This window comes from Hesperophylax consimilis, chromosome 12 (assembly GCF_061612785.1).
Source record: "Hesperophylax consimilis isolate HC1 chromosome 12, BYU_Hcon_1.0, whole genome shotgun sequence".
Lineage (NCBI taxonomy): Eukaryota > Metazoa > Arthropoda > Insecta > Trichoptera > Limnephilidae > Hesperophylax > Hesperophylax consimilis.
This window is the reverse complement of record NC_142847.1, coordinates 21,805,892-21,824,433: the sequence shown is the minus strand read 5'-3', so window position 1 is coordinate 21,824,433 and position 18,542 is coordinate 21,805,892. Positions and strand designations below refer to the sequence as shown.

At 36.8% G+C, this 18,542-nt stretch overlaps 1 protein-coding gene across 3 annotated transcripts in view; it reads left to right on the top strand.

The window, feature by feature from the left end:
• Nucleotides 1-13,837, top strand: part of LOC149419320 (suppressor of cytokine signaling 2-like) — a 153,488-nt gene extending 139,651 nt beyond the window's left edge. For all 3 annotated transcript variants that reach the window (XM_089637777.1, XM_089637778.1, XM_089637776.1), the window contains one exon: nucleotides 11,015-13,837. In XM_089637777.1, the coding sequence (XP_089493903.1) occupies nucleotides 11,035-11,826 (792 nt within the window). In that variant the 5' untranslated portion in view covers nucleotides 11,015-11,034 and the 3' untranslated portion in view covers nucleotides 11,827-13,837. The remainder of the gene's footprint in view (nucleotides 1-11,014) is intronic.
• The last annotated feature ends 4,705 nt before the right edge of the window (nucleotides 13,838-18,542 follow it).

Sequence of the window (18,542 nt, the reverse complement as noted above, 5' to 3'; positions counted from 1 at the left end):
TTAGTTAATTACAATAAAACAATATTGTATAAACATTTTCTTGTCACACCACTGGCTTTAAATCATTAACAAGACCTTGCAAATACATTTACTACTTCTATAATGGAATTGCATTCATTTCTTACTTAGGTGGATTAAAGATTTTCGTGTTGATGATTTTTAATATGTATTTTATTTCGTCATTAGTCATAATCCAAAAGTAACCATTCTAATACAATAATTCCAAGTTAAAGTTTGTATTTTATATTGACTTATCACGATCGACATACTTTGATTCTTGTACTCGGACATTGTTATAGTTGCTTGAAGACTAAATAGCTTCGTGTTATCGGCTAAGGATCTGATTGGTTCCTAGAATCTGTATCTACTTGGCAGATTGAAATACGTGCCTGCCTAAATAGGAGCTGTGATTAATAAGTAAAGTCCCTACCTTCGAAAACAGCGCCATATTAAGAATTAAAGTATGTACAAACAATTCATAGGTAGCTACCTTTTTCAAAAGCTACTTAATAGATTTGTTTCATCATCAATGCTCTCCATTGGCGCCATTATTCCCCAGTCCTTCCCTCTTCCACACAGCCGTTCCACCTGTTCGTCTGGTATTTCTATATTTTCTTTATAAATGTGAATAATCAAGGAAACCGGCGTCTCAATCAATCCGATATCGAAAACGATAACGGAATTGAAGCGATACAGACACAGAACAGAACAGAGGTGTAGCGGGATGGGTATTCCCAGGTATTCGTAATTAGCTCACAGGCCTGATGCCTAGTGCCTAGTCGCCTAGTGGTAGTGACCCCGTCTAAGGCAATGTCCCCGTGTTCTCGTCTCGGCCACGACTCCCCGAATACCGGATTTGGAAGTTAATTAGCAGTCGCGGCTCATGCCCGTCTTCCGGGTCTCAGTTGCACAACATACAAACTTACCTACAACTATAGCTGTGTGTCATGTTTCAGTGTAAGGTGTAGGCACACGTACACACACCAGGTTATTTCACACATACACCTGGTCCGCCCAGCGACTTGTGGATTCATTAGAATACAGGAGTGTAATAGCGGGCGAAGGCAACAGGTGTTTTCAACCTTTTACAAAGCAACCAGCCTCTCTTGGGACATTTTTTGTATTATAGGTAGGCATCTTTATGCTACGCATACTGGATAGGATTTTTAGTTCGTATATTATGTGGTATTATCGTTATTGGGAAATTTTGTAAAGCGCCGTTTAGTTTCCTCTAGGCGCTTTTCATTGTTGACTTTGGATTTTGCAGCTAATGTGGTGATCTGATCTTAGATTACACAGCAATTCGTATCTTTACCCAATACGTTAAAAGCTCTGCCCCCAACATCTCGTTGTTCAATTCAACAAAGTTCACCTAGGGATTAAAACAGAATCCCATTATACGTCAATTATTGTGTTGTTTAATGTAATACAAAAAATATATAATTAACTCGCTGTATACGTATTACCGAATTGACATTATTTCTTTTAGGCAGCCAAGCGATTCCATTGAAATTGCATTTGAATCAATTTCGACTTTTTACGGCTCGCCGGATTTATATTAAAGTTTTAACGCGGCGTATTTTAACTGACTAATTTAACGAATTTACTGATAATGCAATTTTCAGTTACTATCACCTGATTATTATCATATCGATTTAAATGTATGTCATCCATTACATGCCTTTCAACTGGCCCGAGAATAAAAAAAATACTTTTTAAAGGTAGATATAATTAATTGCTATTTACTGCCTTCATGTTTATTGTTAGTTTGTGTGTAGCTGGTGTTTTTGTGTTTTCCATGAATATGCTCTTAGAATTTTTTTTTAGATTCCTATCAAATATTTGAAGCTTGTCAAATTTAATGTGATAAATTTGCTTGCCAGCAAATTTATCACATTATTCTAAATATTGGTGAGGAAGAGAAAATAGGTTCTGTGAAACTGCAGTTTATTTATAAGCCATTGTTGTTACTCCTCGATGTTTCTCACCTTCGAAGTAATAAAATTGAGACCATTATGTTGCTCGTGGTGTGAACAGTTGTCTACCCCTGTCCGGTTAACCCCACGCTTACGGCCGCACTCGGTCCGTCCCGGACACTGTTATTTCCCAGAAGTGAATTCGTCTTTTGTTTGGTGTCATTTATTTTTAACACGGCACGATTTTTCCTTCGTCCCGGCCCCGCTTATTAAAATAAATTTCTCAAGTCGGTGGCACGTCTCATGCACTTAACTAACTAGCTACCTACCTGTTGCCAATTGTGCAGCGACAGGATGATCGGAGATTCCAGAGGGTTAGTGTCCTGGGAGATTTTTCTCGAGTTCCTGTCCTTTTAACATCCGAATGAATAGGTATTTAGCTTTCTGCTGCCTTCTCTCCCTCTGGTACTTTGTTCAAAAATTTCGTCTAACTTTCCCTATTTTATGTGTAGATTTTTCGACTCCTATGGTTAGATCTCAGTCCAGAAGACAGATTGAAACCCATTTGTCAATTGGCTGACAATGGAAATGCTCATCTCATGTATGACCCTACTGATACAGTCTGGGTTCTCTATGCGTAGATATATATATACGGCCTAAAAGATTGGCCTAAGACTACCAGCATGACGATTTCCCGTTTCAAAAATTTCGCCTAAAAATGACGAGATCCATACAAGATTGATTGGACGACTCCTGAGACCCTAGACTGGCTCTGGGATCATTGACTCCCACCACACGATAGAAGAAGAAAAAACACTTTTCTATTATGAATTCTCTTATCAATACATGAATTTCATTGAGTTTGCATGTAAATTAAATCTGTCGTGTTTTATGATAGACGACATTACCAAAACAAGCTGCAGATGCACGGCATCCTAGTGGGATGTTTAAATTTGATAGCATTTTTTAAATATGATTTTTACAATATTCTAAGAATCGGATTGCATGTGTTCGCATTATAATACTATTATATAGCTTTGATGTAGGTACCAGGTAGTGTTCTAAGTTATAACTTATAACATCTGTCACGGAAAACTATCGACAAACATGTTTATTTTCTTACATGCCGTAGTCAGTAGTGTGTAATGTGTAAGTAATTATTGCAGAATCTTTTGCTGCGTTCGTTCGATGTTTAATATTATCTTATTAATTATTTTATCTTTCCAGAAGATCCTAATCGTTAATTTTCATGGAAAATCTATCAGTTGCGTCAGTATTACCAGCTAAATTACTTTTAGTTTTTGATATTGAATAAAGAGATTTACGATGTGATAAGCAATAGTGATAATATTGTAATAGGTTAGTTTTAGGTATTTATTGAATTCCCAGTTTTAGTGCAGACATAATTTACTATAAATAAATACCTTTTTTAAATAAACCAAGCTCGTATGATCTGATATCCGATGACGAAGGTTTCTTCATATTGATACTTCGTGACCGATTTCGGATTTCCGGTGAGTGGAGCCTCCTTGCCAATTCGTATTCTAATCCATTCAATCTGCCGGCGGGATTTCACTGTTAATAATCGTATCTCTTTGTTGCAGTTTTTGTGTGAAATAAACAAAACAACTGTTTAAAATGAAGTAATCGAGTAACGTTCAATGCGGCGAAGCACTGAAGCGATAGGCGTTTCAAATCGAGTAGAATAACCTTCGCGCTGTTCACTTTTTGTTTGTTTAGAGAACAAGCCGTTGTTACGAAACGTGACACAGATATTTGAAAGTGCGTTTGCTTTATTGAAGCCTTTTTTACTTCGAGGAATGCGAGCGCCTCGTATTATCATTTATCATCATAAAATTAGCTCGTTTGAGTTGCTTAACTGCTGCGTCTGTCAGGAATGTGTATGTAGATTGCGCTGCCTCCCTCGCTTACCTCCCAACTCAGATTGGTCTTGAAATATCTCAGTTTCTTTGTAGACGCTGATTGTGTGAACGTTCTATCTCGCCCGTGGACCGCGGTCCCTCATTGTCTGCAAGTACTTTACAGGCTCGCTTTGGGTTTCCCTTCGCGTCTAGGCCTATTCACTCTCTCAAGAACCTATTAGGCATGATGACCAGCTTCTCGGAATACAGTCTTCGATAATAGGAACCGGACCCTTGGTACCTTTAGGATGTTAACTTCGCTCATCAATTCTGTTTTCTAAATACCTAACAGCTCAATACTGGTCAGAGTCATTGGCCCATATAACTCCTACAGCCGTGATTAATTGAACAGAGATGACCAATGTTTCTTGGTTGAAAGAAAGATGTAAACTCGATTAAAAACATAACTCACTGATATGCAATCTATTTTTATAACTGTTCGTAGGTCAATGTTTGCTTCCCACAGTTCTCTTGTACCGAGTAGTAGATATAGACGTATTGGCATTCGATCTTTTGAACTGTAATGTAAAACCACCTATCTCCTTCTTTGTACTTGTACTGTATTTCCTGCGGCCAATGCCAAATGTCGTTATAACTGCTTGTAGCATAGTGAGATTCCGAATCTTTTTTTATTGAATCGTTATTAGCCTTTCTTGGAAGCGTCCGCCAAGAGATTTAAGTATCGAGATTAAAGCTTATTTAAATACATTCAATTTAGCAATATAAATGTTTTATTGCTGCATAAGAGCATTCATTAGTGAGTCGTTTTCACGGGAAATCGGTAAAAGAAACCAGTTTTTAAATTTGCATAAGAACTTTTCCTTCTGCATTAGATCTGCTTAATAGAGGCTGCCTTCCTCGGAATCCATTAAATCGATCAGTTGCAGTAGAATTACCACAATGCGCGAATGAAATTTAAAGCGTAAAGATTTCCATGCATTCGTCTTTGATACTATGCGCCAGTCTTGAAATTCGTTCTTGTGGAAACACAATAAGGCGAATTAATTATGCAGATTTCTATTCCAGTGAAATGGAATTTTCTTCCTCGCAGTAGAGTCTACTTGGCGTTGTATTTCGACATATCTCTCACATCTACTGCTCGCGTCTCTAGTCTCTCGTCTCTAGTAAGAGAAAGGCGGTTCCATGAAGCCTAGAGATGGCGGAATAGAAACTCAAGTGAGATGATCTCCAGTTGAGATTCGGTCTTCTTGGAAACACCACGACAGTGCTGTGCTGTTGTTGCTCTCGAAATCGTCTCGATTCCGAGTATATTATTGCGGCGGTGCTTATTTTTGGTGCCTCAACCTTGGTCTAAAAAGGTACACTATTTGCTTACTTTTATTTCACGTTGTTAGTAAACACAACAAATAAGTCATGTTTATATATATATTATTATATTATTACTAGATAATACATTACAAAATGATAACAAAGTAATAATGTATTATTCCCAATGAGTTTATAAAACTCATTTCTCATTTAAAACTCAGTTTATGCGGTTTATTTACATATTACGGCATTGCTTTGTGTTTGTTGTGACCTTAAATAAAAAAAATAAAAACAAAGGTATTATCCTGCCACTGAGAGCTCCGTTGTAATCTCTCGTGCTAGGTACCTACATCGTTTTTTTTTTAGTAGATATATCCTTTTATAACTTTTGTAATTCGTAAGTACGCGTCGCTGACTTCATAAAAATGATAAAACGCATTAAATATAAATTCCTTTGTCTCGTAAGATAATAATGTACGTACTTGGAAGACACCCTACTTAATTATATTTTTTCTCTCCATTCATTTGTGCAGATCATTTGATAAGTATTAATCACGCGAGCAGATTAAGCGATAATTCCAGTAGTGCCGGAGTGTGCTGTGTTTCCTAGAATAAGCTGCGACCGACTGCGTTAGTTAGTTAGTTAGTTAGTTAGCTGCTCCGTCTTATGGTAGCGCCGATGACTGCATTAGACCCGGTGTACTTATAATATAGTGTGCCTGCTAGCACCACCGCTAGCCAGCTCCAGTCGCTAGATGTGTATCCTAGACTTCCTGGAAAAGTGGCGAACAATAAACGCTGCGATTGCTCGCTATTGCAAAACGCTCAGCGCTCCTGGCGGCAACTCGCTAAACTAACACACTTAAACTGGCCAACGTGTTTCATAGGGGCTTCTTACCTGTTATTACGTTATTTATTATTATATGTATAAAGCAGATTTCTGTTTATAGCAGAAAAAACTCTCTCTGTCGTAATGAAATTCGCACTGATTTTTTTAGTTCGCAACCTCATTTTTAGCTTTGAAATGTTTATCAGAATAATACCCATTAAGGTTAAACGCAACGCTCGTTGTATTCTACGTGTTCACAGATGGCGTTAATTAATTAATTTTGTTTAAATACGCTTTTGCAAGGTATTGCTTTGCAATATTAAGACAAATCATTTGTTTGCGCCCGTATATACGCAATATGAATATGAATCAATAGTTTTGTTCGTTTAAAGACTTAATTCTTTCTAGAAAGGCACACAAATACAATATTTTACCGATGATTCAATCCAATATTGTATTTGTATGCCTTTCTCGATAGAATTGAGTTTTTATATGGACAAAACTATTTATTCATATTCATATTGCGTATATGAGGGCGCAAACAAATAATTTGTCTTAATACTGTAAAGCAATACCTTGAAAAAGCGTATTTAAACAAAATTAATTAATTAACGCCATCTGTGAACACGTAGAATACAACGAGCGTTGCGTTTAACCTTAATATTGTTTGTGTATATTGTTTTTTCAATTCAAATAAAAGGCAAAGTCGGGCATTAAAACTATTCTGGTTCAATATTTTCCACCTTACGTTTCTTTCTGTTATACACACATTTCTCAGGTTTTGCAATCAATGTCTGCCGTTTAATTTACAATTCTGTATCTTAGAAGTGATTACTTTTACTTCCGCAATATACTATATTTGAACGTCTGTGGTTTTACGTGAATATTTACTTATGATATTGTCCCGTAATGTACATTTTTGATTCCCAAACCAGGAAGGCGATTTTCTTGACGAAGTGGTTATCATTTGGGCATACGTCGTGCCAAGGTTTCCAAATTACGCGCCGTCAATATAACGTCTGACTTTTCATGCCCGGGACGGGAAACCTGTAAAAAATCCGTCAATACACAACACGTTATAACGGCTAACATCGTTACGTACTCGTACATCGGTAAATACGTCACGATGACACGGACTTCTGGGAAATTCGAATTCTATTTGAGGGCAAACTTTTAATAAAACGCGACTTGTTTGCTTTTGTAATTTGTAACGTAATTACTGGTGTTATGTTTTAAACGACTCCAATTGCCTCCAGACGCACGTGAACCGCTCCCAACTACCAAGTAAGTTAATGGATACTTCAACATTCATATGAAGGTCCTAAAACAATGTCATAACCGTATTTTATTTTGCCGTTTTGAATGCTTAATTATTTATTTGTTAAATTAATTATTAATTAATTAATTATTAATTAATTAACTATTAATTAATTAATTATTAATTAATTAATTAATTATTTATTTGTTTATTTTACAGTTGGCAGTTTCACAAATCCTACAATTATATTTTTTGCGTATATGCGCTAGTATCAAATTAAAAAAAAAATGGATCAAGAAAGTGTGTACGCATGACAATTTCTTTACATTTTCATACGGTCCATTTCACGGCAGTTTCACAAATCCTACAATTATATTTTTTGCGTATATGCGCTAGTATCATTTTTTTTTTAAATTGATCAAGAAAGTGTGTACGCATGACAATTTCTTTACATTTTCATACGGTCCATTCTATGAATTAGATCCGTGAGATGCCAGCTTAAGCGATTTGAAAATTTTCGTCATTGAAACTATTTTCGTATTGACAAATTTAGCTTCAAATTATTCATTGAATAGAGCCTCACGTTGTTTGTTTGTGTTGTGTAGTGATGGGGGTGCGTGAGACGGAAAAGCCGCGCTGGAAATATACCGTTTTCCCAGTAATAGAGTCGCCTTCCCCGAACCGCTTTGCTGCGAAGAGAAGCGGCCGCTTATTGGTTCCATTCGGCCATTGTGCCTATTTGCCTTTTAAGTCAACTTTACACTATACTCATTCAATAATATTATAATACCCCGCGTCTAAACATTGATTGCCCGTTCCTGACTTATAATATTCGTCATTTAGGGGTGCGCTTTCTATTAATTATTTAATCAGAGTGTTTTTTTGTTTTGTGTAATATTTAAAGCACGAATTTATTTATTGGAATGATTTATATAACGAAAGGGTTGTTTGCCAAACGACCCCTATTTAATGAATTAATTCAGAAAATACTGTTAATGAACAATATTGTTCTATTTTCACACGGAGAAAAATGAGTATTGCAAATTTATTTAATCTTTTCATATTATTAGTAATCCGGTTAAAAACTGGATTGCAGACCTTTAACGAATAAATTACCAGGTTTCCTGATAAACTTTTAGTAAATTTCGAATACATTCTATCATTCGTGTTTTCTGAAAGTTTATCAGGAAACCTGTTAATACATTCGTTAAAGGCCTACATTCCCGTTTTTAACTGGATTACCAATAATATGAAGCGATTGAGTACAAATAATTTATGTACCAACAACAAGCAAATAATGTCCTATTATGTTCGTGCCTTTATTTGCTCTTAATGGTGATTTTAAAAATGAAGTTAAATACCCTTGATAAGATTAATATTTATCATATTTGCATAACCGAAGTGGGTCAGCAGGTTTACTAAATTTCATTAGAACAGCATTGTTATTTGTTTTGATGAATAATTAAATATATTAAAATTCCCCCATATACGTACATAGCATTTTACTGAACTACTCTTAACTTTCTTGCACCTGTATCGGTTACGAGAAGAATTGTTAATCAGTTGGTCAACAGAGCATTTAAGGTACACGGAAGCTAGTTGCATTTTTTTCTTTGTAACGTAATAGGTTATTATTAATAATAATAAAGTAATTAATTCCTCCAGGTGTTCGGTTAAGTTGATTAGATATTGCTCTCGCGCTGCACCTGTGTTGGTTCTTTCTATTTCCACCTATAAAGTCATCCGATTAATTTTGTCTGCAATTCGACGAAGTCACCATCAGTTGCAGGCTCGTCCCAATTGGGTGTAGTCCAACCTTTCCCGGGAATCCATGCACATTAAACAGTACCTATCCTTCTCTCGTCACGGCAGTAAACTTACCGCCCGAATATATATTATAATTTCAAGGCAGTAATTTATCTATCTATATAAATAAAAATCTCAATGTTAGTTTGTTCAAAATATTAAATCTCCGAAAGTTCTCACCGATATCGCTGAAAATTTCAAAGTTTCTTCTTTATTTGAATGGTGGAAGCAGTCGGGGCGCCCGAGGAATACTTATGTACAGGATTTTACAATAAGAGGTGTTATTTTGATATTCAAAGAAAAATGCCATTTTTTAATGTAAATGATTGAATGTTTATTTCATTATAAAGAGGAAGGTATGCCGTTAATAGTGAAAAATAACATCAGTCAAATGACCACCACGACTACGCCTACAGGACCATATCCTTTTCATGAAATTTTCCATAACCAAATCGTAAAGTGGCTGTCTTATGTCCTCGATAGCCTCACGAATTCCATCTTTGAGGTCTCGAATCGACGCTGGGCTGTTGGTGTAGACCTTCTCTTTCACGTGGCCACGTGGTGAAAGAAAGAAGTCGCAAGGTGTTAAATCACAAGATCTCGGTGGCCAATTGTGATCACCTCTTCGAGAGATAATACGGTCCGGAAACTTTTCCCGTAAAAGATCAATGGTTTCGTTGCTTGTGTGGCACGTAGCGTCGTCTTGTTGAAAGTAAACGTTGTCCAGATCAATACCATCCAATCCGGAATTAAATACCCATAACACCTCTTATTGGAAAACCCTATATATGCAATATGTCTGCACCGAATGAAAGTCGATGTAATGTAGTGTTTTTAACAGTAACATTGTGGTATACAGTAGTGAATGGTGGATGAAGTCGGAGACGCCTGAGAAAGACATTGTCCGCATTATTAATAATAAAGCGGACTAACCCTACGACTCCTACGAGGAAATAGAAATAATCATTTGAGTTTCTTTGTAAAATTGAAGGCAAGCAGTGGGGAATCACAAGAAAGCGCTGATAAAAGAAAGTTGATTCATTAAATTTCATGAAAAAGTACAGTCACTAGTCATATTCATATAAATATTTCACGTGCGTAAGCTCGATTAGAAAAGACATTTGATTTATTTATTTATCAGTAAAGTTGATACTGTGAATTGATAATTTGGTGTAGAATTCAGGTACGTTTCATTATGCGTAGTGATTGCATTTCCCAAATAAAATAAGACCAAAGTACTTAAAGTTCGCAATGGCGCCTCTAACAGCTCTGTGATTCTTGCGACAATGCATGACAGAAAATGTTTATAGAATCACTGAATGACTGACGACCTGCACGTTATGCAATTTGTGTAATAACAGCGCGTGTTCGCGATTGTGCAATAGCTTCCGGAGGGACCGAAGCGGTTCTTTGATCCAACGAGCGATCCGTTTAGCTTCATTGAAAGATCAGCCTCTGGATTGTGAAGCCTTTCCTTTCAATAATCCAGTTAGAATAATAATGAATATGTTTATATGCGTGTACTAATTGAGTAGAGGCGATTAACGATTACCATATTATTTGTATTCTCGGTAAGAGCAGCAATCACCGTGCCATTGCCATCAGGTCCGCTACTGGTACTCCTGTGCTGCCATACGCCAGTGCGTAATAATATTATTATTATTGTTTTATCAAACACGATAACTTATTCCGCGAATAGCCAGCTGTATTACAGCAACCGAGCAGAAATAAACGCTTCGGAGTTTTTAAATATCATTTGTACGAACGATTGTTTCTGTGACCCCGATCGTTTATCAAAAGAAATCAATAGCTTGAATTTTTCCTAAATTAATGTGTTGTCACGATGTTTTGTTGTCTATTTTGGTCAGGATGATTTCATCGAAAAATTAATTGACTCAATTTCTACAGAATTGGGTCAACTCCGAAAAAATCACTTCCTCTTTGTTGGTTAATGATAATGAAATAATGGTTCATTGATTAGTTGCTAACGTTTTTGTGTGTTGTATTGTTGCAGGGTATGGATCAGTCCCCGGAATGATGGTCAGCCTGTCCGCCAGCTGCCCCAAGTGCCGGCACGTGTTCCCCGTGGTGGGCGCGGCGGGGGGGTGTGCCGGGGGCCCCTGCCGCCCCCTGTCCCTGGCGCTCAGCGGCGGCCGTCTGCTGTCCCCCCTGTCACCCTTCTCCACGCACTCGACCCACACCCACACCCACACCCACTACCCGAGCCCATACCCGCAAGCCCTCAAGCCGCCCCCGCCCGAGCAAGAGCTCTTCCGCCTGAAGCGCGCCGTCAACCACCTGCAACTGTCCGGCTGGTACTACGAAGACCTCACGTGGCAAGCTAGCCTCAAGGCGCTCAGTAAGTGCTCGAGGGGCACCTTCCTCGTGCGTGACTCGGGCGACCACAACTACCTGTACTCGCTGAGCGTGCAGACCTCGCGCGGGCCCACCTCCGTACGCCTGCACTACGCGGGGGGCCTCTTCCGTCTGGACGCCGAGCCCGGCCTGGCTCCGCTCATGCCGCAGTTCGACTGCGTGGTGAAGCTGGTGGAGCATTACGTGGAGGTGACGCGCGCGCGGGAAGGCGGCGCGCGGGGACCCGGCCACGTGTGGGTGGACTCCACCGGTGGGCAGCACTCCCCCGTGCTGGTGCGCAAGCCCCTGCTGCGTGCGCCCAGCTCCCTGGCCCACCTGGCTCGCCTGGCCGTGAACCGCGCCGTGCGAGCCGCCGCTCCTCCCGCCCTGCCGCTGCTGCCGCCCCTGCGCCAACTGGGTCTGCCCACCTCCTTACAGGACTACCTGCAGGAGTACCCCTTCACCTGCTGACCCTGGGTTGAGAGCCCTGAGAGACTAGCAGTTGCAGATTCCCAGTGGGAAGGCCCCCGCAGGAGTGCCAGTGCCTCCGGGTGAGGCAGGTAGGAGAGAGGAGAGGAAGTTTGGCCGGGCCGGGGGAGGCGCGTCCCGAGAATTATGTGTAAAATAAATCCGACTGATAGATGAGTAGTTGCCTAGCAGATAACTTTGAAGTATATTTTGCCTTAGATGTATCTGAGAAGTCTACGTGGAAGAAGTCCACAAGTCTAAACGTGCAGAAGTGGCGCCCGGAAAGATTGAGTAGGGGTCGCCAGTCCTTGACTAAAGGATGACAAGTGTATTTAATTTAAGGGTATTTTTATAAAAGAGAGGGAGTTGTTTATGAAGCGTTCCACATTTTATTAATGCCGTTGTAAATTACTCTTGAACGAACGAGAGAGATGCCTTCGAAGCTATCTAAAGTACGGTGTAAATAAGTTCATTGAGTGTGAGCGAGAAAACAGCAGGTACCTAAGTACTTAGGGTTAACGTGGTGTTCTGCATAAATTTATGGCAATTTATAATATGCATAAAATACGGGTACCTTTACATACCCCGCTTGTCCATGTTTATATATTATTTTGCCGAATTGTAAAAATACCATAGTTTCTATACAGGTGGCTCGCTGTACTGTAAAGTTGGCTTCATTGAAGACATTACAAATATTTCAACAATAATTTTATTTATAAATTGTTTCGAATTTTAATTGCATTATGCATGTGTGTATAAATTATTTGATTACTTTTATCTTACGATGAATAAATACACTTGCCATCTGTTACATCTTTCTAGAGCCACTGACATCACAATGATATGGATCTTTGTTTTATTCCAAATAACTAGTTCCAATTATTTCTAGATATGAAAATGTTTTCTCGCCGATTTCAAATTCTGTTTTACGAACACTCATCGTGTGGTTTGTCTACAAATATTTTTTTATCAAAACAAAACGTACTATATTAAAAATTATTTTATTGTAAGTTATTGATTTCGATGTACAAAATGAGAATACCAATTATTCATTTGGGTTTTATTATTTTAGTGTATATTTGAAGCAGCTCCACCGTTTTCAGTTGTAATTATTTCATCGAAATGATCATAAATTACTTTCAGAACCGCGTTAATTAGGAAAAGTACTTTTGGATGGAAGAATTTCATGTCACAAAAATGTTTCTGTAAATATGTATCGACATAGTTTCATGTATGCCGGCTTCTGCCGAATGTTCCTGTAATTATTTATTTCTAACTTTAAGTAGTTAAACAATTATTAGTTTATAGTTAGAAAAATTGTTTTTTTTTGTTGTTGTAATAAATTGTTCTTTAAATTAATTCCAACTCATTTTTCAAATGTGATTGCCTTTAGATCTGCAAGTGAAGTAATCTTACTAAAGTCAGGTACTCATTTGACATTAATTGAAGAATGTAAATTGTCATTGTATTCTTACAATTTATTTATTTATTATCTTTGGCTCACTCGATGTCCGTTTTACTGAACCTACTGAACTATTTAATAGACTTTAATCTGCCACTGCCATTGACTATTAAAGTCACATGTTAGCCAAGGTCCAATGTGCAGCGAAACAGTATTTATTTTTTTTTAAATATTTATCTGTTATAATAAATAACATTGTAAAAGCTAAATTTGTTCCCTCTCGAAGTCACCAAGGACTCACAACTTGCCAGTAAGAACACAAGTTCTTGATGTAAATTTCAAAATAAAATGCCTTATTTCTACAATGTTGGGTTCAAGCTATTTTGTCATTTGGTTGACAATGGGTTAATAATTATTAGGAATTAAATTAAATAAAAACGATATTCGTTTTTAGTTAATTATTACATAATATGTATCCGTAAAATAATAATTAAAATTAAACAATAGGTAGCTTATAGTGTATACGCAATAAACTACTAAGATATTTTTTGTATGAATGTTCATAAGGAAAAATGTTATTATACAATAATTTATCACCGAGAGCATTAAATATTTATTACAAACATAATTAATATTTCTGTTAAAAATACCCCTCCCACTCCCCCTCACCCAACCCCAAAAATAACTCGAAAAATGACAGCATATTGCAATTTTGGTCATATATTTTATGAATGCTGTCAGAAAAATATGCAATTAGCGAGGAATTCATAATACTCCATCTTGGTCAGTTCTAGATTTCCATTGAATTTGCATGGAATTCATAATTTTTCATCTTGGTGAGTTCTAGAATTCCATTGAATTTGCGAGGAATTCATAATAATATTTCATCTTGGTGAGAATGGTGAGTTCTATAATTCCATTGAATTTGCAAGAAATTCATAATATTCCATCTTGGCGAGTTCTAGAATTCCATAGAATTTGCGAGGAATTCATAATATTCCATCTTGGTGAGTTCTAGAATTCCATTGATTTTGCGCAAGGAATAAGTGTAAGTATTCGATTTATTCAAAAAATATGTTGTTGGGCGCATAAACATAATAATTGCCAAGATGAAATCAAATAACCCATCATATTACTTTGTGAGACCCTGCCGTGTTGTGTATTTCATGTTTCAAAGCGCGAAAAGTAGGCCGAACTCCGTAAAAATTATCCAGAGTGCATAAATCGCCAAAGAAATATAACAAATTTTAGTAAATATATATTTTAAAATAAATCATGTTCAAGGCTTGAGGATAAAGCCGGAAGAGTAATTTAATTTTTAATTTTATTTTAATCAAATACATAATAAAATTTTATAAAACTAAATGAAAACACCCAAACAAGCTTCTTTCGTGCCCCTGGTATTTTATTTGTGTTTCAAACGGACAAAGAAGAGACTAAACTCGGTAAAATGATATCAGGAGTCAGAAATAGACAAAACAATTAACAGCTGTTTTTTTTTATGTAAATATTGTGAAATAATAAATTGAATTTATGGGTTGGTATTCGGCAGAGTAAATTTTTCTTAATTTAATTCTATTTCACCAGAATCGGTTTTCAGAGATGCAAAAGTCGGCAGAGTAATTTTACTATATTTGAATATTAACTAGCTGACGTGTACCCAGCGTTGCTAGACTTTTCTCTACTTTCTATAAATATAATTTGCATGTATTATATATATAAACCTTCTGGAAGAAATTCTCTAAATGATAGTGAAAACCCTATCAAAATCCATTGTGTCTTAGAAGAAATAAGTGCACAAACAAACTTTATTTTAGTATAATACTAGCCGAGATGTACCAGGTGTTGCTGGGGGTTATCCTTAGGAGATAGACATATATATATATTATAAGTGGCCCGCGTGAACCATTTTCAAAAAACCCGCCAATCCGCCAATTTGAAAAAGTGTCACGGGCCCGTGGTAAAACAAACAATGCAGCTTGCGCGCGGTCACCAGTGTTCCCAACGAAGGCGATTTATTGCTATTTAGGCTACTCAGAATGAGAATCAGCGACGAAAAAATCTATCTTTTGTGGGGAGCACTCATTTTGAATTTTTTTTGTGGGGAATTATGTTTTATAGAAATTCACTAACAACCCCCCCCCCCCCCCTACGGAAATAGGAACCGTCAGGTATTCAGTGGCCCGCCAGTGATTCAAAATCGTCAATTTCGCCCAGCTGTTAAAAAGGTTGGGCAGCCTTGCTCTAAAGGTTAGTTAAGGTTAGTTCTAAAGGTAGTTCTACCCGTTCGATGGATTGATGCTTAACGCCGGGAAGGGTAGTTCTACCTTTTGTGCCAGCCTCATTTCAATGGCAGAAAAGACGGAATTATTCTATGTTTTTATATGAATATTATATATAAATATATTTGTAAAGGTCCCAACTATATGTAAATAATTATCGAATCGTAATGCAAGTCTTCTTTTTATATATATCTTCGTGCCTTTCATTTACATCAGTATATCAACCTAAACATATATTATTATTTGTAATTGGAATAATTCAATTCCTGGAATGAGGGTTTTTATGACTGTGAAACCCGATTCGAATCTCTTTCTCTGTTCCGCACCCACTCAACTCCTATGTGCAAGCGAGTGAGAGAAGTCGGGAGTATTTAAAGAAAGCAGGTATGGGCAAACACCGATAGGCGGACTGTAATAAACTTATTACAAGGTTAATTGAGTTGCATTTCAAATAATATTCTATTTTCGTTTAGTACTTTTATAGCTTGGGTATGGCTGAGTTACTATGTAGAAATTTTTATTAAAATATTTTAATTATTTTCGAAGATATGGCTATTTAAAACAAATTAAAGAAATTCGCGCGGGACCTTTATTTTCGCCCGGAGACAGTGTAGCGCCAGCGCAAAAAATACCCGCTAAAAATGTGTTAACATCCGCATCAAATACCATTGCTGATTTTTCTGAGGGCCTTTTTAAGATATACTATTCTGCAGCACATTATTTTGATGTATGTCATAAGGTTTAGTCAGCGTTAGCAATGTAAGCGCCCAAAATTTTTATTTTTATGACTTGATTACAAAACATCAACTTTTCTCTACTTTCTATAAATATAATATGCATGTATTATGTATATAAACCTTCCAGAAGAAACTATCTAAATGATGATGCAAACCCTACCAAAATCCGTTGCCTAGTTTAGAAGAACTAAGCGCACAAACAGAGAGAGACAGATGGCGACATTATTTTATACTATTTAGAGAAGAGATTCACGCGCTATTCTTCTGCTCTGTAGACTTCGGATACTAAAAATGCCTAGTTGGCCGTATCTTCAACAAAAAAATGAATAATTGGAGAAATTAGCAACTTTGACAATTCGCTTTCTCACTCCCTTGTACTCCTGGTAGCACCCTCCTGCTACTGGACAATAACAACAACATAACTAAAATATCGATTGAATCTGGTTTTCAGAGAAAAAAATATATAATTTATATAAATTAATTTGGTTTGGAACACCACTTTATTTTCATGTATGTATTTTTAATATTTATAAAACCCTGGGGAAGGTTCAGGCTGAACCGAAACTGATTAGTTTTATAGTATACTCAATAAAGGTGTGGTTACAAAGTTATTTTATTTAAAGTATACTTTTGTATAACCACAAAGTGATGCTACCTGTGAAAGAACAAATAAAAGTTAATTCATGTCCCTCTTTTAACTGTCTGTGCAGTACCGTGCTGCATTATAATATTTATTATTATTATTCAAACTGATAGGCTCACTACCTGACTTGGTGCAACATTTTTGATAGGCGAATAGGAAACTAAAAATAGAAATGTTCACACAACATGGATGTTGATGCGATTTTACTCATCTATTGCGAGAATTCAACTCGAAAACATTCCCTTTTCGAGAGAATCCCCTTTTGCTAATATTGATGGAAATCAGATGACACTTTGGATGTTGTATAACTACCACTACCGGAGTTGAGGTGAAGACAGTACCCACACAGATGCATTGCTAGCATACAGCATGAAACAAACATGTTATTCGCCTTTATAAAAGAAAATTCCTGTGAAATTAAGAAAAAGTTCACTTTTAACACATAAAGGTAATAAAAAGGACTTTTTTTATTTGAGTTGTTGATTTTCTTAAATAAGCAGGTCTAAAACAGGACAAAAGGCTGCTTTTCTCAGTTAAGTTTGGGCAAGGAAATGACTATCATTATTATCGTTCTGGTTATATTGTATAGTGCCGTTTTTGTGCAAAATCACCTCAAATAACCACTTCTACAATGATGTACTAACTATATATGGAGATAATATACAGTACCATACTTACCTGGTAGGTCACTTGAAATTAACATTTGACCTATACATTTCCCGAAGTACAACACCTCACCTTTAGTGGGGCTAACACAGAATTGTTTTATTTCAAATAAATATCGATAATAATCTAAAATGTTACTTCGTTTTTTTTCCCATAAGTTGTGGTTCAGTTCGGCTCGCGGATGTATACGTAGCATAAGATTTATAGTGCTTTTGTAACACAAAACTCATCACTTACATAGGTAGATAACTTCACCATGCATAAAGCAGAAGCCTGTTAGTCTGAAGCAGCAACACGGTGAGCTCTAACTTCATGGAGTTAGTGCAGCTTTTTTTGTCTGGAAATCTTACATCTTATGTCATTTGAATCCTATAATTTCTATACCCGCTATATCCGATTTTTTGACAAAATGATCTGAGTATGACATCTTGTTCACATTTTTCCGAGCAACAAGAGGAGCCTAAAATTGAGTTTCAAAACCCTCCTTATCACGACCAAAAACCATCTTAAAACTGCGAGTGAGAAACCAAATCCGCTATATCATACAGAAAGTTATTATCAAAACCCGATCGGATTCAACCAATCACAAGCAGTTATTTTGCCAAAATACAATATGGCCGCCACTCTGACGCCACGCTCGTGTGTCAAAATGATCTATGCGTGTGTTTCTAAACCCGCCATGTCGGCTCAGTTGACTTTCAAAAGCCTCTGAAGTCAAAATTGAGTCACACACCCGGAAGTCAGGCAAAAATTTAGGGTAATAGAAAAAGGTTCTAAATTCTAACCATTGGTTTATCTCTTCAGTGGTTTTTGCCCTTTTTAATATATTTTATTGTCACTCTGGCAAAAGCTGTTTATTGATGCAATATTATAATTTCACTACAAATTTAGCTGCAAAGCCATTTGATGTTGTGACTTTAATCCCATAAAAATGTAAAAGAGAAAAATTGATTTGTTCAATTCATGGAAATGATCCTAAATGTCCAAAT